The 25,112-nt window shown below is 41.4% G+C and overlaps 1 protein-coding gene across 6 annotated transcripts in view; it reads left to right on the forward strand.

Moving 5' to 3' along the window:
- The window catches only part of BTRC (beta-transducin repeat containing E3 ubiquitin protein ligase), a 314,397-nt gene that overhangs the window by 228,156 nt on the left and 61,129 nt on the right, over positions 1 to 25,112 (forward strand). For all 6 annotated transcript variants that reach the window (XM_073555795.1, XM_073555794.1, XM_073555796.1 and 3 more), the window contains one exon: positions 24,385 to 24,616. In XM_073555795.1, coding sequence (XP_073411896.1) covers positions 24,385 to 24,616 — 232 coding nt within the window. The remainder of the gene's footprint in view (positions 1 to 24,384; positions 24,617 to 25,112) is intronic.

The raw sequence follows: 25,112 nt of genomic DNA on the forward strand, positions 1-25,112 counted from the left end.
TCGGGGTGAGGAGAGACGTCAAGTTCTTTTTGTTACTGTTAACTTCACCGTTAATCTGCTTTTCTGGTAATGTGCACTGTTATTTTCAATATAAGCGATTGATTTGATTACCGTATATATTTATTATTGGTGTTTGTGTTGCTGGATATTTAGCACACACTTGACGTCTCCCCTAGTTTTAGGTGCCTTGATTATTTGTTTTCTGTTGGGATTTTATTGTGAGTGACTTTTAATAGTATTAATAAAATATTGCATTTTTTTATGTTATTTTCTGGATCTCTTCTTTCAGTAATTGTAATATGTAAGTCCGAATTTTTGTTAATATTGTTGTGAAGTGCCAGTCTCCTTCATATTATTGGACATTTTTATGAATGGTCATTTCATAATGTGCTGAATAAACAATCTGCAAATCACTTTATTTAAACATTGTTATCTTACCCAAAAAAAATTACTCCAAAGTGCCAGCTACTTTAGTAAGTGCCTTCCTTCTAACTTGCTATATGATGCCTGTTGTCCAGTTTAATCCCCTTTTAGCAGCAGAGGTGCAGAAATGGATTTCAGGTAGAGGTGGGCCTTTTGACTCTCTGCTTCTGATCTATAGGTGTCAAATTGTTTACATCCGTAACAGAGGTATAAGATTTCAGTTTGGAGCAGGCAAGCCAATGGACAGTGATAGATGCAATGCTTGCTGGCACGTGAAGGAAAGCGAGTTACATCTCTTATAGTGCTGGCAGAATGCTAAAGAAGAAGAATCACCCTTTCAAAAAAGACTATGTATTAGGTATGTGCACTAAAAGCCGATTTTAAGTAATTCTAGTGAATGAGGACAGTGTACCTGTCAAAGGTTAACAAACTTTGTGAATATAAGAAACTTTGTTATATCTCTTATCAGAGAATGCTTCTTTCTCCACTTGTGAGCCACTTTTAACCACTCCTTAAGGCTGGGTTCACACGCAGCGGAACTCTCGCGGAAATTACAGCGAGAATTCCGGAATTCCAGTCCGCGGGAAAATCGTGTTTTAAATTCCCGCGATTTTCCCGCGAAAAAACTAGCATTTTGCAAGCGTAATTAGCTTGCAGAATTGCTAGCGTTTTCCAAGCGATCTGGAGCATCGCTTGGAGAACTGATTGACAGGTTGGTCACACTCGTCAAACATAGTGTTTGACGAGTGTGACCAACTTTTTACTATTGAGGCCGCCTATGCGGCATAAATAGTAAAAGATAGAATGTAAAAAATAATAATAATAAAAAAATATTGTTATTCTCACCTTCCGACGTCCCGCGCAGCCTTCCCGCCTCTCTCCACGCTCCTGGTCCCAGTAATTTGCGACAATTACCGCGATGACATCTGTTCTCGCGGGATCGCGTCGTCTCGTGGTCATTCGTGATGACGTCGCGCGAATGACCGCGAGACTTCGCGATCCCGCGAGAACGGACGTCATCGCTCGCGAAGGCTTACTGGGACCGGGAGCGTGGAGAGAGGCGGGAAGGCTGCGCGGGACGTCGGAAGGTGAGAATAACAATATTTTTTATTTTAAATTCTATTTTTTACAGGGATATGGTACCCAAAGCCCAGAGGATAGTCTCCTCTCCTCCGGATTGTGGGTACCATCCGGAAATGTTCTGCTTACTTTTCGCATGGTGTGCACAGCCACATGCGGAAAGTAAGCAGAACAATGCATTCTTATGGGTGCGGGATCGCCACGATTCCGCAAAATTAATGAGCATGCTGCGTTTTTTACCGCAAAGCGATTCCACCGCTGTAAAAACCGCAGCATTAGCACAGCATTTTTCGCGGTTAAAACTGCCGCGGAAACGCGAAAAAAAGCCACGTGTGAACTCAGCCTTAAACTCCTTCTTCTCAGTAGAAGTTGGAGAAGCAGCACAGTGAGGTGTTATATTACACCCTCTGTTACCCGCTAGGAAGAATGGAGGGTACAAGTGAGGAGCAGAGGGAGACACAGGAAGATCATGCCAGGCTTTCTAACAAGTCTTTTCCATCATATCACAGCTGGATTCATATCTACACTGCTAAGTAGTGCTGTTAGAGATCTATCCAAGGAATGAAGCGCAGGAATCCCTCTCTACGCTGCATACAGCAGACATTATAGCCGTAGTTTCCTCCCACCAGCACAGAGTTGAATGCATCTTGAGAGCCTGCAGATGGGAAAAACGGTTGAAAATTCAGAATACACCGCATATGGAAGCCAGAAAATGTTTATCCCATATGTATAGAAAGGACAGCTTAACCCAAGAACTGACTCCAAACCCTTTTCAATTCTACTTTGGTCAGTTAATAAAGCACTATTATTGCAATTTCCTGTTTTTTTTTTTTTGTTTTTTTTTGGAGGGGGGGCGATGATGTTTTCACCTTAACTGTTGTTAAAAAGAAAAAAAAACAAAACTCTCAATCTATAAAATTCAATTATTTATGTAAATTAACAGTCAGCAGCTTGGTAGAACTGATATAGAGTTAACAAGACGTGGATTTCAATCACAAGCTATCCTGTTTTCATGAATGGAAGGATGGCTTGCTGCTTTTGTTGATAGTAAAAATTGCAAGCTGTGATACCAGATATTCTCTTAAAATGTGGCTTCAGTTAGTAAATACCGGTGATTGCCCTGTATTCTCGGTGTCACTGTACCAATATGTTCGCTGAATTTAAATAAAGTCTACTTTAGGGATCAAGTATTACATTTTTTTTCTCCTGTTCGAAGATCTCGTTTTTTTTTATCTAAAGACCCTCTTCGAACTTTGACTTTGCTAAGTTTTCACAAAAATATACTTTCAGTCATCATGTTATTTTATCTAGTATGTAATGCTTAAAGTAAAACCAAACTCATTATACTGTGAGTCAAGCCTTTATTGAACTGTATATCGATTATCCACTAAATTTTTAGGACCATGTATTGATTTGTCTCACACCACCAGCGTCAGTTAGGTGTTGCATCTTTTTAGTATTGTCACTAGAGTAAATGATTAGCAGGATTCTAGTCCAACACCACCAGATAAGAGTCCTACATATAGGCGGAAAGTGGTAGATAATTTGGATTTACGTAACGATGGGATGATCTGAACATACAATGGGAAAAATAAGTATTTGATACACTGCCGATTTTGCAAGTTTTCCCACCTACAAAGAACGGAGAGGTCTGTAATTTTTATCGTAGGTACACTTCAACTGTGAGACACAGACTCTAAAAATAAAAACCAGAAAATCACAGGCCCATCTGAAGTTTGCCAATGACCATCTGGATGATCCAGAGGAGACATGGGAGAATGTCATGTGGTCAGATGAGACCAAAATAGATCTTTTTGGTATCAACTTCACCCACCTTGTTTGGAGGAAGAAGGATAAGTACAACGTAAAGAACACCGTCCCATCTGTGAAGCATGGTGGAGGAAATATCATACTTTGGGGGTGCTTTTCTGCAACGTGGACAGGAAAACTGCTCCGTATTGAAGGGAGGATGGATCGGGGTCATGTTTCGTGAGATTTTAGTCAGCAACCTCCTTCCCTCAGTAAGAGCATTGAAGATGGGTCGTGACTGGGTCTTCCAGCGTGACAATGACCTGAAACACACAGCCAGGGCAACTAAGGAGTGGCTCTGTAAGAAACATTTCAAGCTCTTTGAGTGGCCTAGCCAGTCTCCAGACCTGAACCCAATAGAAAATCTTGGGAGGGATCTGAAACTCAATGCCCAGCTACAGCCTCGAATCCTGAAAGATCTGGTGAAGACCTGTATGGAAGAGTGGGCTGAAATCCCTGCTGCAATGTGTACAAACTTGGTCAAGAACTATAGGAAATGTCTGACTTCTGTAATTGTAAACAAAGGTTTCTGTACCAAATGTTGAGTTCTGTTTTTCGACTCTATCAATACTTATTTCATGCATTAAATGCATATTAATTATGTAAAAATCATACAATATGATTTTCTGGATTTTTTCTTCAGATTCTGTCTCTCACAGTTGAAGTGTACCTACGATAAAACAGACCTCTCCATTCTGTATAGGTGGGAAAATTTGCAAAATCGGCAGTGTATCAAATACTTATTTTCCCAACTGTGCATGTTTACAGCGAAGTCTGGAGAAAAAGCTGTGTACCAACAGCTATCTAATGTGTATTGCCAGCATTCGAGTCATACGCAAACTTAAAAGGGTTTTCCAATGAACAAAAGATAAAGGCAATCTGTCACCTATTTTTCGTATATAAGCTGCCAGCACCGCCATCAGGGGCTTATCTACAGCATTCTGTAATGCTGTAGATAAGCCCCCGATGTAACCTGAAAGATAAGAAAAATTAGTTGTATTATACTCACTCGGGGATCCGGTCCGATGGGTGTCGCGGTCCAAGTCTGGCGCCTCCCATCTTCTCGCGAGGACGTCCTCCTCCTTGCTTCTGTCGCGCTCCTGTGCAGGTGTACTTTATCTGCCATGTTGAGGGCAGAGCAAAGTACTGCAGTGCACAGGCGCCGGGAAAGGTCAGAGAGGCCCAGCGCCTGCGCACTGCAGTACTTTGCTCTGTCCTCAACAGGGCAGATAAAGTACGCCTGCGCCGGAGTGCGACAGAAGCAAGGAGGAGGACGTCATCGCTAGAAGATGGGAGGCGCCGGACCGGGACACCCATCGGACCGCGACACCCATCGGACCGGACCCCCAAGTGAGTATAATACACTGCTCAAAATAATAAAGGGAACACTTAACAGCGCCCGACGTCCACAGATGGGGGTTGTGCTCACAGCCCAACACCGTGCAGGATGCTTGGCATTTGCCACAGAACACCAGGATTGGCAAATTCGCCACTGGCGCCCGGTGGTCTTCACAGATGAAAGCAGGTTCACACTGAGAAACTGAGAACATGTGACAGACGTGACAGTCTGGAGACGCCGTGGAGAGCGATCTACTGCCTGCAACATCTTTCATCATGACCGGTTTGGCAGTGGGTCAGTAATGGTGTGGGGTAGCATTTCTTTGGAGGGCTGCACGGTGTTGGGCTGTGAGCACAACCCCCATCTTTGGACTTTGGGCACCCAGACCATCCTCATAGTCAGTTTTTAACCGTTTGTGCAGACACATGCACATTTGTGGCCTGCTGGAGGTAATTTTGCAGGGCTCTGGCAGTGCTCCTCCTTTTATTCTTTTTCGGAGGTAGCAGTCCTGCTGCTGGGTTGTTGCCCTTCTATGGCCCCCTCCACATCTCCTGGTGTACTGACCTGTCTCCTGGTAGTGCCTCCAGCCTCTGGACACTACGCTGTCAGACACAGCAACCCTTCTTGCCACAGCTCGCATTGATGTGCCATCTTGGATGAGCTGCACTACCTGAGCCACTTGTGTGGGTTGTAGAGTCCGTCTCATGCTGCCACGAGTGTGAAAGCACAAGCAACATTCAAAAGTGACCAAAACATCAGCCAGAAAGCATTGGTACTGAGATGTGGTCTGTGATTCCCACCTGCAAAACCACTCCTTTATTGACGGTGTCTTGATAATTACCAATAATTTCCATCTGTTGTCTATTCCATTTGCACAACAGCATGTGAAATTGATTGTCAATCAGTGTTGCTTCCTAAGTGGACAGTTTGATTTCACAGAAGTTTGATTTACTTGGAGTTATATTCTGTTGTTTAAGTGTTCCCTTTATTTTTTGAGCAGTGTATAACTCGTTTTTCTTATCTTTCAGGTTACATCGAGGGCTTATCTTCAGCATTACAGAATGCTGTAGATAAGGCCCTGATGGCGGTGCCGGCAGCTTATATACGAAAAAATAGGTTACAGATTCCCTTTAATTTTAATCAATAGATCTTATACTAAGACTTTCCACAATTGGATGTGTTTAAATAAAATTTTCCTGTGCTGCGATAATCTTCTAAATGTGCTCCTTTTATGTAATTTGGATAATGGCTGTGTCTGACCATTCAGGAACATGGTGTTATTATATGACAGCTCCTGGGCATAGGAGGAAGAATAAAATGATACAGACTGTGACGAACCCGCACCTTGCCACCCCGCATGACGTCACGATTATGTCAGATGAATCCTGTAGTGTGGTATCCAAACTTTTACCAATGTGACGCCCCGCACCCGCTGGGGAATATTTAAGATCAGCTTCACACAGTTTTTACACAGACATCCCCGTCCATGCGGGCCCAGGGAGGCATGGGGAGTGAGAGGATGTGGCCCACGCATTCACTGATGTGGCACTGCACTCGCTCACAACCCTGACAGGCTGAGAGGCCCCTGTCACTATCATCAGTGAAACAGAGCGCTGCCAGCCTGGTAGGACTGCCATCAGTTCTTTCTTAGATATAAGCCCAGTCCGTTAAAAAGATTATATCGGGACAGAAACCATCCCTGGTAGCATGGAAAGTTAAACACGTGTGGATTCAGATAAAAGAGCAGCCCAAGGTCAAATTTTATATACAGCTCTGGCAAAAAATTAAGAGACCAATGCAAAAGATTTCATTTTGTCTGATTTTTCTCTTTATAGATATATTTTTGAGTAAAATGTAAATTGCTCTTTTATTCTATAAACTACTAACAACATGTCTTCGAATTTCCAAGCACTAAATTTTGTTTATTTTCAGAAAATGAGAAATGGTCAACATAAATAAATGCAGTGCTTGCAGACCTCAAATAATGCTAAGAAAACAATTTAATAATCATTTAGAAGAGCAACAATACTAATGTTTTACCTCTGGAAGAGTTCAGAAATCAATATTTTGTGGAATAACCATGATTTCTAATCACAGCTGTCATGCATCTTGGCATGCTTTCCACCAGTCTTTCACACTGCTTTTGACCTTATGCCACTGCTGGTGCAAAAATTTAAGCAGTTCTTTTTTGTTTGAAAGCTTGTGACTATCCATCTTCTTCTTGATTTACATTCCAGAGTTTTCAATGGGGTTTAGGTCTGGAGATTGGGCCGGCCATGACAGGGATTTGGTGTGGTGGTCCTTCATCCATACATTGATTGACCTAGCTGTGTGGCATGTGGCATGGTGCATAGTCCTGCTGGAAAAAACAGTCAGAACTCAGAGTTGGGGAACATTGCCTGAGCAGAAGGAATCAACTGTGTTTGCAGGATAACCTTGTATGCAGCTTGATTCATACATCCTTCGCAAAGATTAACCTGCCCAATTCCAGCTTTGCTGAAGCATCCCCAGATCATCACCGATCCTCCAGCTAATTTCACAGTGAGCGCAAGACTGTGTCTTGTACGCCTCTCCAGTTCTCCGTCTAGCCATTAGATGACCAGGTGTTGGGCAAAGCTGAAAATTAGACTCATCATAGAAGATTACCTTACTCCAGTCCATGGCAGGATTTTTTATACTTTCCTTTGTTAAATATGATTTGGTTCAGGTGATCACCTAATCAGAAGCACATTAAGTAGAATGAGGTGTTGTTAGGAGTCAGATTTCTGCCTCTCCTTTGCTGAAATCTAGATCCTCACATTCTGCAGTCTCCTACGCTTTTCCTGCTGCAGAGGAGATTGCCCTGCGGCAACTCTCTCCAGAGGCTAAGTCCTTTGTTCCCTCATCTGAGCATGCTCATGGGACGAACTCCCATTGGAGTTCGGGAGTCAGGTGCTCAGGTCCTGTGTCGAATCCCATTGGCTCTTCCTGGAGCCTTGGAGATTTCCGGAAGGTCCCGTTCGTTATAAAAAGCGCGCATGGCTGTTCCGCCATGTGCCAGTATATTCATACTTGCTGCTGTATGTTTGTTGATGGATGCTTGGACTCATTTGAAACCCCCATTCCTCTGATACTACGTCTGTGTGACTGTTTGAGTTCTGCCAGTAGCAGCGCCAGCGCGCATTTGCTCCATCTATCTCAGCAGCTTAGCGTCTGCATTGCGCCGGCGTGATAGCGGCGTTTTGCCAGCGGCGCAATTATCGCCGCACTGCGATTGCAGTCCTGCCAGGCGTTTGCAGTTGCAACGCCACGCACACGTGTCTTTACGGTAGGTCTAGATGGAGTAGTCCTGCTGTCTAAGGCTACTCCTGTGACCATAAATACCGCGTGTGCATCGCTGAGATTCTGTGACCTTAAACAGACTCAGCGTTTCTGTGTTTGGTTTTTGCTTGCTGCCTCTGTGATTGTAACAGAGCTTGCTTGGTGCAATTGGGTGCAGTTTAACCCTTTGCACACTGCTGCCAGATTGGTCTGCCTTCACTTAGCTGCGGTTTTTCCAGCTTCCGCACAGTGGACCCCAATTGGCGAAGGCACTTTAATTATATTTTTATTTAGTGACTTCCGCCACTCCTAACAGGAGTACTCTGGTTGGAATTCAACTGACGCTGGAATGGAATGGCTGTCAGACATGTAGAGAAGCTGATTTTTATAAAACTGTTCAGTGGTCTCTTAATTTTTGTCAGAGCTGAATTTTATTGTATTAAGGGCACACTAGACAATACACAATATAGACGATGGTTATACATATATAATAGATATACAAATAGTGGCAGGACAAAAGATATAAACAGATGGATCTTGTTAATTACCGGATTGATATTCGACCGTGTGTGTTGGGCCACAAGCATAACAGAGAGAGCCCACATGACCTTACACTAGCCTTTATCCCCTTTGGGTCAGTCGCCTCCTGCCCTCTGGCTGAATCTAAATTCCATACCCCTTGCCTATAGCAGTTAAAACTTCCAAAACTGCAGCTGAGTCATAACGCCTTAATGGACAGTCCTAGGAGACTGTTTTGGCGCCATCGGATCCGGCCGGGCCCCTGCTACGCATTGAAACTTAACACATCTTTGCTATCTGGTTCCTACTAGCCATTCTATGTTGTCCCCTCCCTGGGGCGATAGAACGGATTGAGACCCTGTAAGGTGTACAGCCCATTCCCGAGAACTCAAAAAGTGTATCTGATGTGTGGCTAGGACTCAAGCTTCATACTCCATACTCCTTATGAAACTCAAGCTGTCTGAACACAGCAGTTATTCACATGGGGTCTTCCTGCACTAGGTAGTTGTTGGGGGTGTGAATTCTTTCTCTGAATCAGAGAAGCTGCCCCCCCCAGCCGCTGAGCCTGGTGTCCTCTTACCTTTCAGGAGGATGGTAAGGTGCCATTAGCGCCCCCCCCCCGTTGGTCACACAGACATTACCGTAGGGGATCGCAAATTATCCCTATATTTTTCAAAACAGGCAGGGAAATATTTTACCTCTCAAAAAGAAGCAGCTGTGATGTGATCCCATCTGTTATATCTGTACCCTCTTTTGCTTCCCCCCTGCCCAGGAGCTCTGGTATGATCAGACCATGTTCCTGTGCGGTCAGACACAGCCATTACCCAGTACACAGCAGGGGCACATTTATAAGATTATCTCAGCACAGGAACATTTTTTTTAATCTCATTCAAATGTGAAAATTATTATTATTCCAAGATATATTGATTAAAATGAACTTCTGTTTCTGGGAAAACCCATTTAACTTTCCAGAACACTCAGTGAAATGAGTTTTGAAAACCTGAAGCTATGCAACGAGTCTGGATTATTTAGGACAACTGTGCGGAATTTCGGGGCCTCCTACGACCGAAGCTTCTGAAAGGAAGGCTTTTGCTCTGATAGGGGAGCAACACAAGGTGGCAGGGGTTTTGTGTGTGGGCGAGGGTGGCTGACACAAGGTGTCGAGGATCTTTAATGGCATTGTCACAACAAAAATTTGTAGCTTTTAAGTACAACCTGAGGGCATTTGGAGAGGAGAAGGGAAGACATGGTAGGAGCCAGAGGTTCTCTTTTAAAGGCCACAGTGGACCACAGTATAGACCAGAGGTCTCAAACTGCATTCCTCAAGGGCCGCAAACCATGCGTGTTTTCAAGATTTCCTTAGCATTGCACAAGGTGCTGGAATCATTATCTCTGCAGGTGATTAAATTATCACCTGTGCAATGCAAGGAAATCCTGAAAACATGACCTGTTTGCAGCCCTTGAGGGAATGCAGTTTGAGACCTCTGGTATAGACCATAAATGTTTGGCCATCTGACCCCAGTAATCAACAGAATGAAGGTCCTGAGCCCCCTGATCTTCATCACTTCCAACCCCAAGTGACGATAACTCTAAATGGAGTGGTTGTCTACGATGGGCGGTGCAAAACGGTTTCCTCTTTGTGGCTGAGTCTCCAATAGCATTACCAGTCGTACTGCCCAGATGGTGGCCCAGGACGTTCCTTTATTCCTTCGTAGTCAGTATGGAGTTCAAATACTCTCATTTGGAGAAGGCCTTTCTCTGATGCCATGATAATTGTCTATTACAATGGTTCCCTTACCTGCAGCTCATGTAGTGCTGGCTGTCATGTTTAACCTCGTGTAAGGGCAGGCTAATAAAAAAAATGCATGCATGAATTTAATCGAGGCAACAAAGGACATAAGATTGCTTTTCCTGCAATGAAAATAATTTTCTGAAGGATTAAAGCCCATTGCAGTCTCTTTTGGGCATCTCTTCAGCTTAAAAAATTCTTAAGTGAAGAAACTAAAGTTTTTGGAGTCTGCGGGAAGCCAAGTGCCTGGAGTCCTCTAAATCTCGGTGACACACGGCCGGTAATCTGCTCTCGGTTGTTGTTTTTTTTGCTGCCTACAAAGAAACATAAACACAGTGCTGATTTCTGGCAGGTTTTTACTGTCAGTTTCTTCTATTATATTTATCTTACAATTTGCCGGGGGGTGAAGTTATTAAGTTTTAGCAGCCGCCATCTATCAAGTTCACAAGTTAACACGATAAAGGCTCCGTGCCGCTCTGATCCTGGGAATGATGAGCCTCATACAGTAATTAACTAAATGAGAAAGTTAAATCTTACTTGAGAGCTCGGAGAGATGAAAGAGAGGTGTTTGTCAGTTTCTCTGTGGAAATTAGAAGCCGTTTTCGCCAATTCCCGGTACTGCTGCTCTGTCATATTTTACATAACCACTGGGAAAACGTCTTGTAATTAGTGCTGTCATGGAGGGTTTTTTTTTCTGCTGAAGGATGTTAGAATAATTCATTAGGTTATCAAGAAAGGCTTATGTCCTGAAATGATTAGCACAGTGAAATTTAAGCCATTAACGGTAACAAGTTTAGAGCGCTCTGCAGTGCGGAGGTACCCGGCTGATGTTTGTGCGGATCTCGATAATTTCTTATAATTAAACATTATGATGTTTCCCCTTTCACCATATCGAACCTACGACACCCTATCTCATCCCAGAGAAATGGGTAATGCCCCAGAACACATGGTGCGTGCGGCGTCTCTATCTCACGGAAATGTAATTAGATGAGAGCAGCGGTGGCATTGTTATTCCACTCACAGAGCAGGCGCTGGTGGATGCCGTTATGCGATGGCCAATAATTTATGCATAGTCATACACGTAGGTGATGGGCGTAGGCAGACGTGGAGGTCAACAGGCAAAAATGGTGCTAGGGGTTTTCATGCGCAATTCCAGCATATAGAGCTGACTTTTTTTTTAGATTGACATCATCAGCTGATTGCGCACTTGTGTATTAAGACTATGTACAACCACCAGTGATCCTCCACGGGGACCCACTCTCTGAGATAGTATGAATCAGATACAGATTTCTAGGAAAGCAATATGAGTGCTTACTCTTCTATTTTGGTTATGCTTGTATAGACCTAAGACAATTAAGCATTTGGACTCTGGACGGAAGGGGCGAGTGTGTGGAGTTCGGCATATGGCGTAGGGAGTCTTATAGGCCAGGCAGTGCTTCCTGGCGGAGGTGTAAAAATAAGTATGCAACTATATTTGTATTATTTATTAATAAGCATGAAATAACAGTGACAGACTAGTACAGAGGGAGGGGGAACGCTGCCCTTGCGAGCTTACTATCTACAAGTTATGTGAAGAGGAGACCGTAGGACAGAGCATTAGAAGAAACTAAAGTGATAACGAAGTGACAGCAGGGTTACAAAAGGTGGTAGACTTTGACAACTATTGAGCACTTTAAAATGGTCCACAGGTCTGCAGAACTGGTTATATTTCTGTAATAAAAGACAATGCTATACATACTAAGGGAGGACACTGTTCTGTAATGATGTATGATGCATTGATACTATAGTCCTATCTTGTACTAGACTTTTTTTAACAACCATAAGAAATAGGGTTACACTATGGGATGTGTATAGGCCTTAGGTTCTATTTTATAGACTATGGCGTACGGTGAAAAAATAACGTTGACCCCCCCCCCCACTTTATCCTATGTAGTACTGTCTTATACTATCTCGATAAAACCTCCATTTAAAGTCCAAAAAATTCTGATGTGCCTCAAAACAATTTTAATACTGCCATATGGTTCCCAAATAATTCTACAGTTCAGACCCTGAATAATACCATCATACATTGAAACGAATACTACACTATATTATTTAGCAAAGTTCCTGTCTTCAGTGCTCCCGTAGAAAATGCGCTTCCTCTAATTATCCTGTTTTTTTTTTTTTTTTTATCCCCAAAAACTAAAAACTTAGCATATATACATTTTGCCTTTTTTAGAGGTTTGAATTCAAGTTGAATGTGGACTATCAAACCAAGCCCCCTCTTCATATGTTCTGCTGAAGCCAAATCTGGGGAATACTAGGAGGAAATGGACCGCTAATTTATCTTTATGATTTTTAAATGATTTTACCAAAGACAAAGCTCCCAAAAGTGAAAACATTTTAAGCCTACTATTGTGTCATCCACGGGGTAATCGTGAGAGTGTGGAGATCTATCCTTTCCATGCTGCATTATTTTTAAATAGTCTCCCCACTTCATCCTTACTGCAAAACTTCCCATTTATCAATTCTGAGGTTAAAGGGAAACTGGGAGTTGTAGGTTCATGAGATACAAATGTTTATTAGCTTGACTTGACATTTAAATTGGTTGCTATACTAAGCTTGGTGATAACTTCATGTACTGATGATGGTTCTAGTGATGTATTCATGTACTGGTGTTGTATTTATTTACGGACAGTGGTTTTTGTGATATATTCATGTACTGCTGAAGGTACTGGTGATGCTTTAATGAACTAATGGTGGTTCTGGTGATGCATTTATATACTAATGGTGGGTCTAGTGACCTTTTAATTTACTGATGATGGTTCTGGTGCGGTTATTATGTACTGTTGTTTGCTCTGGTGATGTATTCATGTAGTGATGATGATTTTCAATTCGTATTCATGTATTGATGGTTTTGGTGATTAATACTGCACCAGAACTATCATCACTAGGTGAATACATCACCAGATGCATCACTAGTACATGAATACAGCACCAGAACAACCATAAATACATGAAGTTGTCACCAGAACCACAATCCAGTACATTAATACAAGACCAGAACCACCATCGATGCATAAATAGGACACCAGAACCACTGTCCATACAGGAATAGGGAACCAGAGCCACCATCAGTTTTGTTGCCAACTGTATTTTGTGCATGACAGTTGTAAAAACCGTCATGCGTATCCCTTTTAAAATGGAGTCTTTCATTGGGGCATCCGCCAAATGCTGCACTCCTTAATGGAAGCCAAACTGCCCCCATTCTAATTAATATTACTTTACATGACTGTCCTTGGGTTTGAAATTTAAAATATAGGATGTCAGCGAAAAATATCTGTATTTTTCCCTGGTATCGTGTAAATGGTCAGCAAGCAATGAAGGATTTTGTATCTAACTTTGAAAACCAACTCCCTGTTGAACCTCACCTCTAAAGTACACCACTTTTTTTTCATTGCTGGTATTTTTTGGGGAAAGATAACGATAACAATTCTAGTGAAAATGGTTATCAGAGTGATCGGAGGTGTGGAGGTGTTGGGGATCTCTGACCCATTCTTTAAATGGATGCTGGGGCTGGAGGGGTGCCATCGACTTCATCTGCCTAGGCACCAAAGTACCTTGTCCCGACTTTGCCTGTAGTTGTATTGTGGAACATCATCATCTTAATCATATCACCTGCATTCTCAAATGGTTTATTCATTTACACGTAGGTCTGTGACATTGACATTTTTCTTACAGTATGGCTTTAAGTCACAACTTATCAACCTCAATTTTCCGATGTAATAAGCTTCTTATTGTATGTACAACCTATATACACATTTTATTACAAATTAGTAAGGTTATTGTTCGTACAACGTATATACTTATTAGTAAGGTGACCATCCCATGATCGCGCTAATTTCATGACTCCATACATATAAGAGCCTGGAGGCAATTGCCCGCTTGAATCAATCCTTATTATCTCCTTGGGAGCCGGAGAGTAAATATTTAACATTCCTTCTGGAAAGATCCTCCACTCTATCTTTACAAGAACATTCCCAGAAGAATTAGGTGACCTTCACTTAGAAAATATTGAAATATCACTCTTACCGGCTGTGTGTACAAAATTCATCTGTAGTGCCAGACTTACACCATAGATGGCCGTCAGCCGAACGATGTTTCGGCCGTCAGCCAACACTCCCATACACAGGAGCACTCATTCGGCTGAAGTCTCCTGTGTTCTCTATGAGAAAGCTGCCAATTGATAAGTCAGTCGGCGGCTTGTCTTGGGGAGAATGATATGATCTACAATCCGAAATTGGACATGCACGATCGATGTCTCTCCCGACCATCAGTCCTCCGGCACCCCCATACACATTAGATTGAGGCCCGAACTTGTCAATACTGTAATGTATTGTGTATGGAGGAATTTAGATTACTGACCACCAGGGCTGTGGAGTCGGTAAGCCACAGTTGCGACTCCGACTCCTGGATTTTATCAGGCTCCGACTCCTTCATAAATGGCCAATTCATAACAACAAATTTACTGTTGTAAAATATTAAACATCGTGCTTATTCAGTTTCTCACCATCATATAAGTAATCAGACCACTTAGAGCAAAAACTACATTTATTAGAATACAATTAGAATATAGCAAATAACTTTTATAAACTTTTCTAAACTGTAAGTAAATATGCAATAAACACTTTTATGCAGTTAATAAGAAGAAATCTATAAATTTGTCCTCAGAAAAAGTATTGCCTCTGTCAGATCCTCCTTCATGGATGCCCTCAAATCTGATCTAATTATTTTGAGAGCAGAGAACAACCTCTCTACACTAACTTGTGTTGGTGGCAAAGCAGTAACCACTCGGGCAACATCTCTGACAATGTCAGGATACAGAGGAATCGCTTGTTGCACTGTTATTTTTGATGAACGGTCAAATTTCTCAATTTCTTTTAGTGCACATGAAAAATTCTGCTGAAATGTACTGGCTGTGTTCCTTGATGGGGATGACTCTTCTTCTATGCGGGAACGCTTTGCACGGTCCTTGTGATCCAAATATTTTTCGAAATTAAATTCTTCATCAGTTGATGATGAGGGTGAAGATGTGGCAGGACGACCAAATTCTTCTTGTTCCTCCTGACTGTTCTGCAACCCTTTCATCCTTACTGCTATTTCAAACAGAACTTCTTTTCCTTTACTTACCTGTTGATCATCTAGAAGAATCCGATGCATTGGGTCTACATAAACAGCTGCCAAAAGAATGTTATTTTGTAATAGTAGCTCCTCTCTCCGTTTCATTGATGTAGCAATGCCACTTGCAATTAACCCTCCTCTTTGGGACAGGCGAAACATCAGGTTCTTCCACTCCTTTAAGAAAATACCTGGAGTTAAGTCCTCTGCTTGTAATTTTTTAGTCACTGTAAATGGGTGCTCTAGCAATTTTTCCAGCTCAGGCACCTGATTCCACTGACTTTCATTTAGCGTCAGTTGAGGGTTAGCCATGTCTACAAGAAATGTTTTCAGTTCAACCAAGCGCTGAATCATTAAGTAAGTACTGCCCCATCGTGTGGCTTGATCAATAATTGCCCCTTTTCCAGCACGTCTCTTCAAAATTGAGTCAACTTTAGGGGTTCTGGCAACAGTATCCAATTTTCTCACCTTGCCAATCAGTGCAGCAGCATGTCCTTCTTGCAGACTGTCTCTTATAGCCAGCTGTAGCGTATGCACAACACAGCACATGTGATGAATGAAAGAACATATTGACACAGTTTCAACAAGATCATCTAAACTATCATGTTGCTGTTCATCTGAAGCAACTTCAGTTTGCTCCTCAGTTACAATACTGTGTTCCTCTATTTCAAACATTTCTGTGTCTGTGGACCCAGAATGTTCTTCTAGCTGCTGGTCACCATCATTACTCTCATTCATTAGCTTAATAGTACTTATCATATTTGAAGCATTGTCAGTTACGACAGAAAGAACTTGCTCTTTTTTAAGTTCATAGTCTTGCAGAACCTTTTCCACCAAGACCTGGAGAAACTCACTGGTGTGATGAGCTTTGGTGTCTTTTACTGCCAATGTCTTGGTAACTATTTCATTTTTGTCACAAACAAATCGGACATTGATGGCAAAATAGTTCACTCTGTGACGTGTGCAGGCATCCATTTTAAGAAACAGAAAGCGTCCCTTGAGAGTTTTTTTAAGTTCTTCCTTTTGTTTAAAAGCTTCTTCGATTACTAATTTTCTAATACTCTCTCTCCAGAGAAACACCAAGCTTGCGGGCCATTTCCCCATTCAGACACATAAAAGCTGGTCGTGAAAATAATGAAATAGGCACACTATCCTTTACAACAAGCACTATGATCTGTTTTTTAAATATATCTACTGTCATTGTCACAGTAACTTTGTCACTGACAAAATATCTTGCAACTGATGGCTGCAAAGTTCTCTGCTCCTTTGTTTGGCTGGAAGAGCTGGGCACTGGTTCATTGGTTTGGATGCAGTCTTTCTCATCCACTGCTTTCAGTACTTCTGGATGAAAGCGCTGTAAATGTCTCTTTAGATTAGAAGCTCTGGTAGGAGCATTTTTATCTTTGCCTGAATATGCACTCATCTTGGCTTCACAGCATTTGTTTTCGTCTGGATCATTTGTCATACACTGACAGACATAATGTTTTCTATCTTGAGTGATGGTGAAATGTTCAAATACAGCTGATTTAATGTGATGCTTCTTTGACATTCTCAGGTTTTTAATTCTGCATTCACAATCCAAATGACAATTGTTTTTCCGAAAAACAATTGTACAAAATTATTGCCAGGTCGTACAACTGATATAGTGGTCAGTAATACTGTTATTATTCCTCATGTACTCACAGTTAACTGATGCAAAGTTTGTTGAAAGGATAATACTTCTTACAGTCTTCCTCTTCTGAGTAGCAGGCAGCTGTGAGATGCTTGGAAGATGCACACCTAGTATGATCTAGTCTAGAGGAGGAGCTTTACTGCTAAGAATTTGCAACACATTTTCACTTTCAGTTTCATACATTGTAAGTAGGGGGGTTGGGGCAGCATGAGGTTAACCAAGTATAAGATTAGATAAGGGCAGTGGAAAACAGTGACACACAAGAAGTAAGAAATGTCTCTATCTCCAGCAGAACTGCTTATCACTGTTGTTCATAGTTTGATATTACATATATATTTGAGTAACATTTATAAAATTCATATGAAAGTTCAATTATGAAATATTAATACATTTTTTTTAAAGCTGGAGTCGGAGTCGGTACATTTCTACCAACTCCGACTCCGACTCCGACTCCAGCCAAAACTAACTCCGACTCCACGACTCTGACTCCGACTCCACAGCCCTGCTGACCACCAATCTGGGGTAGCCCTTATATTTAGTAAGAGAGTTGACAGCAGCAATCTGCTGGTTTTGTGAAATATGTGAGTCAGAAATCATAGAATCTCAGAATGGTAGAGTTGGAAGGGAGCTCCTGGGCCATCTGGTCCAACCCCCTGCTCAAAGCAGGATTTGCTAAATCATCCCAGACAGATGTCTGTCCAGCCTCTGTTTGAAGACTTCTATTGAAGGAGAACTCACCACCTCTCGTGGCAGCCTGTTCGACTCATTGATCACTCTAACTGTCAAAAAGTTTTTTCTAATATCTAATCTGTGTCTCTTCCCATTCAGTTTCATCCCATTGCTTCTAGTCTTTTCTTGTGCAAATGAGAATAAAGTTGATCCTTCTACAGTGTGACAGCCCTTGAGATATTTGTAGACAGCTATTAAGTCTCCCCTCAGTCTTCTCTTCTGCAAGCTAAACATTCCCAAATCCTGCAACCTTTCCTCATAAGACAGGGTTTGCAGACTGGTCACCATTCTGGTCGCTCTTTTCTGAACTTGCTCCAGTTTGTTGATGTCTTTATTTAAAATGTGGTGACCAAAACTGGCCCACTGCTCCAGTTTATTTATATCTTTTTGAATCCTCTCTCTTCTCTACTATTGGCTATCTCTCCTAGCTTTGTGTCATCAGCAAATTTAATCAGTTTACCCTCAATTCCTTCAACTAAATCGTTGATAAAGATGTTCAACAATACAGGGCCTAGGACAGCCCTGTGGTACCCCACTTGAGACATTCTTCCAACTGGATGCGCAGCCATTTACGACCACTCTTTGGGTCCGATCACTAAGCCAGTTATGAATCCACCTAACAGTTGCCTTGTCCATTCCATACTTAGTCGTTTTTTCAATAAGGATTGTGTGAGATATGTCAAATGCTTTGCTGAAGTCAAGATATACTATATCTACAGCATTTCCCTGATCCAGCCAATCAGTGATTCTGTCATAGAAGGAATTTAGGTTAGTGTGAAATGACTTTAGTTACAAACCCATGCTGACTCTGTTTAATAACTTTATTCTTGTCCAGGTACTTGCATACATGTTGTTTAATAATTTGTTCAAAGATCTTTCCTGGTATAGAAGTCAGACTCACCGGCCTATAGTTGCCTGGGTCCACCTTCTTCCCCTTTTTGAAGATGGGAACAACATTTGCTCTTCTCCAGTCTTCTGGGACTTCTCCTGTTCTCCAAGAATTTTCAAAGATTATGGAGAGGGGTTCAAAAATGTCTTCTGCTATCTCCTTCAGTACTCTGGGGTGTAATTCATCTGGACCTGGAGACTTGAATTCATTTAGGTTAGCTAAGTGTTTCCTCACTTTCTTTTTGTTTATAGATATCCTGGATTCTTCTATTCCTTTAATAGGACAGTGGTGATCAGTTGATGTTACATTTCCTTTCTGAGAGAAAACAGATGCAAAATAGGAATTTAAAAGTTCAGCCTTCTCAACATCCTCTCTTACCATTTCATCATTTTCATCCTGTAAAAATCCTATAGCATCTTTGACTTTTCTTTTACTTTTGACATATCCCCAAAATCCTTTATTATTGCTTTTGACGTCTCTCGCAAGCTTCAATTCATTGTCAGCTTTAGCTAATCTGATTTGTGCCCTGCAAGTTCTGCAGACAGCATTATATTCTTCTTTAGATATGCCTCCTCTCTTTCCATTTTATAAACATTTCTTTCTTCCTTTTTAGCATGTGCTTAAGTTCTGTGTTTCTCCATCCTGGTTTCCTTAAATGCTTCCTATTCATCCCTTTTTTTGGAATTGTTAACAATTGTGCTTTGAGAATTTCATTTTTCAAGATTTCCCATCCTTCCTGGACATTGCCATTGGATCTCTCCAATTCTCTTTCTGAATCCCTTTCTGAAATCTAACCTTGACGTCTGAGTCTTCACAGGTCTTCCTCCTCTAGTTATCCAAAATTCTACAATAGCATGGTCACTACCTCCTAGGATGCCAGCCACTTTTACCTCCTCAACTATTTCCTCCCTGTTTTTAGTATTAGATCCAAGGTAGCAGTTCCCCTTGTTTTCTCCCCTACCTTTGGAAGATAAAGTTGTCAGCAAGAGAGGATAAGAATTTCCTTGACCTGTTAGTTTTGCCTGAGAGAGATTCCCAACAAATGTCTGGATAGTTGATATCTCCCATAACAACTATGTCATATTTTTTGGAGAACTTGACCATTTGATGCATAAAGAGTTCATCCATATCTTCAGCTTGCACAGGCGGCCTGTAGTAAATGCCTACAATGGTGTCCTTTCCAATGTTCTGTCCTTGTATTCTTACCCAAACAGTTTCCACAGAACTCCTGGTCTCTGACGCTTCAATCTCTGTGCAGATATACGCATTTCTAACATACAATGTGATACCTCCTCCTCGTTTATCAAGTCTGTTTCTAGCAAATAAGTTGTATCCTTCTAGTCTTGTATTCCAATCATGTGTATTGTCCCACCAAGTTTCAGTGATTCCAATGACATCATATTTCTTTTCCTGTGTTAGTAGTTCCAATTCTCCTTGTTTGTTGCCCATGCTTTGTGCATTAGTATAGAAACATTTTAGTTTGTGATTGGTTTCTCTTTCTCCAATATTTTTATTATTTAGATTCTTTTGTCTTTGTTCTTCCTTTCCACTTCCAATAGCAGAGTTCTCAATAGCATTTGCCAGGTATATTTCTTTTTCTGGCCTTTTGCTTCCCTTCCCACGTTGTTCTAGTTTAAAGCTCTCCTGATGAGTGTAGCAAGGCGACTTCCAAATACATTTTTTCCAGTCTTTGTAAGGTGCACCCCATCTCTAGCAAGTAGTCCATCGTATAGGTAATTCACTCCGTGATCCAGAAATCCAAATCCTTGATGATGGCACCATCGACGTAGCCAGTTGTTCACCTGCAGAATCTTATTCCACCTCCTTGTTCCATGGCCATCCACTGGGAGGATGGAAGAGAAGACCACCTGTGCTCCCAGTTCTTTCACTTTCTTTCCTAAGTTTTCAAAGTCTCTGCAGATGGTTTCCTGGTCGTTTCTTGCTGTGTCATTTGCCCCCACATGTATTAGCAGGAATGGGTAGTCACCTGTAGGTCTGAAGAGTCCTGATATCCTGTCAGACACATCTTTAATTTTTGCACCTGGAAGACAGCACATTTCTCTTGAGGTTATATCTGGTCTGCAGATAGCGGCCTCTGTTCCTCTCAACAGGGAATGCTCCAGCATGCAGAGCGGGACAAATTTCTTTGGAGTAACCCACTTGATTGGTTGTGATTGCACTTGCATCTGCGTTCTCAAAATTAACCTGCACATGGTGAAAGATAAATGAGACGCATCATATCACCATTTTCATATTTAATAAGGATACAACCAATATTCATTAGCTTGGCCTCCAAAAAATGTATTTTCAGGGTCTGACCTAGCGGCCAATATGGAATAAATCTGTATGGCTACATCGGCAAAATGATTTTGTTCAGCTATCAACCTACTAATATCTGAAATGTACGATCGCTTTCATGTGAGATTTAAAGGACTGGAGATTAAACTTGACCAAAATAAACACTTCTAGCTTGATGTTGCATCTCATCTACAGAATAAGATCAGATTAGCCTTGACCCTTTACCGTGGAACACACAGAAGTATAAATCAGGTCAAATGCTCTACTGTTTTGACACAAGTGTTGTTTGAAATTTTCAGGGCAACCAATATAACAGGATAGGAGGTTTTTGGAAGATGAACAGCACTGGGATAGATGTTTTATTGACCAGGTTATTCTCATGGGGAAGTTGTAAAGCCAACACATTTCAGGTTTCCCCGTGGAGGACATTAGTGGAACATGGATCCTAATACCAGCTCTGAAAAGTAGAGCAACCATGCGTAAAAGTGCCCTAGATAATGGAGCTTTTATGCTTTATTGCACTTCATCAATACTCTTCTTCAGTCTGTCTTTGAAACTTTTGAAGATCAGATAAGGATTAAACCCTTCCAAGGTATTTTTGGAACCATCTCTGAGAACCTATTACTCATATTGTGATTAGTGTCTACACGGTGTGTCTGTGTATACTGTAAGCTTTAATTTGCTGCGCCAGCTACTGTATCTGTAATTGAAAGTTAGATCGTAAAATCTATTCTCTAACACTACTGTCATTAACATCCTAGATTGGTATCATCACTAAAACTCTCTGAAGCATTTCCCACAGCCATCGAACTCACTGACCTGCTTTACCAGTTAAATGGTGCCTACTCCTCTCTGCGAAAAAATAATACATTATGGCTTCTTTTTACCTGTCAAACCACTACACTGCTGGCAAAGAAATAAATCACCGTAAAGTGAAAAAAACATTTATTACCAATTTATAGCTATTTAAATTTTTAACAGAAGAAAAATATAAAAACTTTAAGGATTGGGATGAAATTGGAATTGTTTATAGATGGAACCTGATTGGACGACCATTCTTCACCCTTTTAAAGAGCGTAGTATGGGGACTGATTCTCTCTTATTGTAGCTCAAATGGGCATTATGTATCTTATCTTATAGAAATCAGCTTTTCTCATCCTGGACTAATTATTTATTTTCAAAATTTTCAGTTAATGGGTAAAATCTGTATTCAGTGAATGCAAACTTTCCAATTACTTAGATGAGAAATGGCGGTTCTTCGAAACTTCTATGGCACTTGCAGTATAATCTAGCTCCTCCCTCTCCTTAGAATCTTGTGAGCACCAATTGTCTTCTAGCCGTAGTGGGAAGATCTATAAAAACTTAACTCCAGCTCACCCAGTTGCTCTGTGCTCATCCACCTGGGGCTCAGACACTGGCCTCACCCTGGCCTTACTTCAAGGATAATAGAGAAAAATTGGAGTCCGTCTCAACAGGACTGGATTTTCATTTTCAAAAGAAATTATAGTGCATGCAAAAAGAAATATTCATTTGTCAACAGTGAGAGTAAAATATCATTCCAGGAGGAGAAAAAAAGCAGATTTCTGTGAGATATATTACAAACAGATGTCATATTTTATTGAACCCATGGAGAGGAGATTTTCCATTTACGTAATAAATATTTATCATTTTTGGTTTTTTTTATGTTTAATTTGCCTAAACTAAGAGCACCTTTTATATGTTTTAAGGTGTTTTCCCACAAAGTTCATTTTGATCAATAGATCTTGGAATAATGATCAATTTCTATAATTGGATGTGTTAAAAAAAATGTTCCTGTGCTGAGATAATCTTATACATGTGCCCCTGCTGTGTACTGTGTACAGGAACATGGTCTGATCGTGCCACATAATTAACATTGTTTGTGTGAAAACCTCTTTAAGGCCCGGAGGCACAGATCCTAGTTTAAAACTGATGAGTGTATGGTGCAGTGAAACTCTATGGGTCAGTGTGTGAAAGGAGAAACAACCTGACAGCACAAAGACTTGTCCTACAGATGTATGAATGCAGCCATAAAGGTAGTTGCGTCCACTAGGATCTCTCTACATCAGTGAGATGGTATACTCTCCTTCCTGCAGAGAGCTAATCTGCATGCGTTTCCCTCCCATAGACCAATTCTACGAGGTGGGCCATTTATATGGATACACCTAAATAAAATGGGAATGGTTGGTGACCCAGATCGGCGCGCTGAATTTGCAGAATTGGCAAAACAAAAATTGGAACAGGACCCTCCGTTTACACAGAACATTATGTTCAGTGATGAGGCAAACTTTTTTGGGTGGGCCATTTTTATGGATACACCTGAATGAAATGGGAATGGTGACAGTTTTCTTGCGTAGGGTGTCTTGCATTGAAATCTGCTGCATTGACCCGGATACTGCGTTCACCAGACATCAACACAATTTATCCGCTCCTCACGTGTTAACCTCTGCGACATGTCGATGGCTGTAAACAAAGAGAAACTTGTAAATAACTCATGAAAGAATAAAGTTGTGTAAAAACCAAGCACACCATTGTTTTTCTTGGGAAATTCTCAATAAGTTCGATGTGTCACACGACCCTCTTCCCATTGGAAAAAATAAAGTTGGATCCAAAATGGCCGCCATGGTCACCACCCATCTTGAAAAGTTTTCCTCCTCCCATATATTAATGTGCCACATACAGGAAGTTAATATCACCAACCATTCCCGTTTTATTTAGGTGTATCCATATAAATGGCCCACCCTGTAGTAAGAGTTAATACATAGTTGCTCTCCTTAACGAGCCACGGTCTACGGCTCCCTCTTCACCCTATTCCCCAAAAGGAAAAAAAAATGAGGAGCTCCAAATAGTTAAATAGCAACGTCTCTGGATAGTTTCTAGTTGCTAATTTCCACTGAGATCTGTATAAAAACGTCAACATTTGGGACCCAGGCGCTGTGGTTGCTGCAATCTGACCTTTTGTCTCCATCATGTGCTCCAGCCTCCCCACCGAAACATATTCATAGCCCTGTACTGAATTGTTTGCAAGTCTCTCCGTGGAAGAACATGAAATTCATTTGAGTACATTAAAGTGTCACTCTGGGTTCCCATTTAACAGTCTCTGGTATTTTATGTGCACTTCCAGCATCGGTGGTAATGTCCTTTTCCGAGTTCCTTGCAAGGATGTTCGTCTGTTTTCTGGCTGACAGTGGCAAATAGATACTCCCTGTAAGCCAATTTATACGGCTGTTTTTTTTTTTCTTCCCCTGTTGTGTAACAGATGTATTTCCTGGATTTATGTGAGCCCGACTTGTGTGTCATGTACCATTGCTTTTATTTTCCTTTTAATTATTTATTTTTGATATTTATTTCTTTTTCCGCAGACGAAACTCGCCAATGGCACTTCCAGCATGATTGTGCCCAAACAGAGGAAGCTGTCCGCAAACTACGAGAAGGAGAGAGAGCTTTGTGTCAAGTACTTTGAGCAGTGGTCGGAGTGCGACCAGGTCGAGTTTGTCGAGCACCTGATCTCTCGAATGTGTCACTACCAGCATGGCCACATAAATACCTACCTAAGGCCAATGCTACAAAGGGATTTCATCACTGCACTTCCAGGTACGGTATTCGGCCTGTTCACATCACGGCTGGCATTCTACCTGCTGCTGATATAAGGATTCTATTGTCAGAAAACTACCTGTTGATATCAACTTTTTATCTTTTTTCAAAGTAAAAAATCCTGAAGTATAGCTTTCAGGCTTGGTTGTCTCAGTAAGCTCACACTACTTTGCACAGATCACTTTTCCTCTTGTGCTGTGCGCTCAGCGGTCGGTTCAGCACCTCGGAAACATGACTGATCAGTTGATTGAGTGAGTGGCGCTTCGGAAGTGGAACAGCTCCAGACATGCTATAGTGGCCACGAATGGTACTGTAAGCTGTCTCGCATAAAAGTGAATGTGTGATCTTTTGTCATGCAAAATGGAAGATTCAGTTGTCAAATCAATTGTTATTTTGGTTTCCTAAATCTCAGCAGGATTGTTTTAAGCTATTTGATGCTGTATGCATCCAGATAAAGGGAGTCCATCATGTTAAAAAATGCTATAAACCTGCAGAT

This window comes from Dendrobates tinctorius, unplaced genomic scaffold (genome assembly GCF_039654945.1).
Source record: "Dendrobates tinctorius isolate UK_male_01 unplaced genomic scaffold, ASM3965494v1 ptg000230l, whole genome shotgun sequence".
Classification (NCBI taxonomy): Eukaryota; Metazoa; Chordata; class Amphibia; order Anura; family Dendrobatidae; genus Dendrobates; species Dendrobates tinctorius.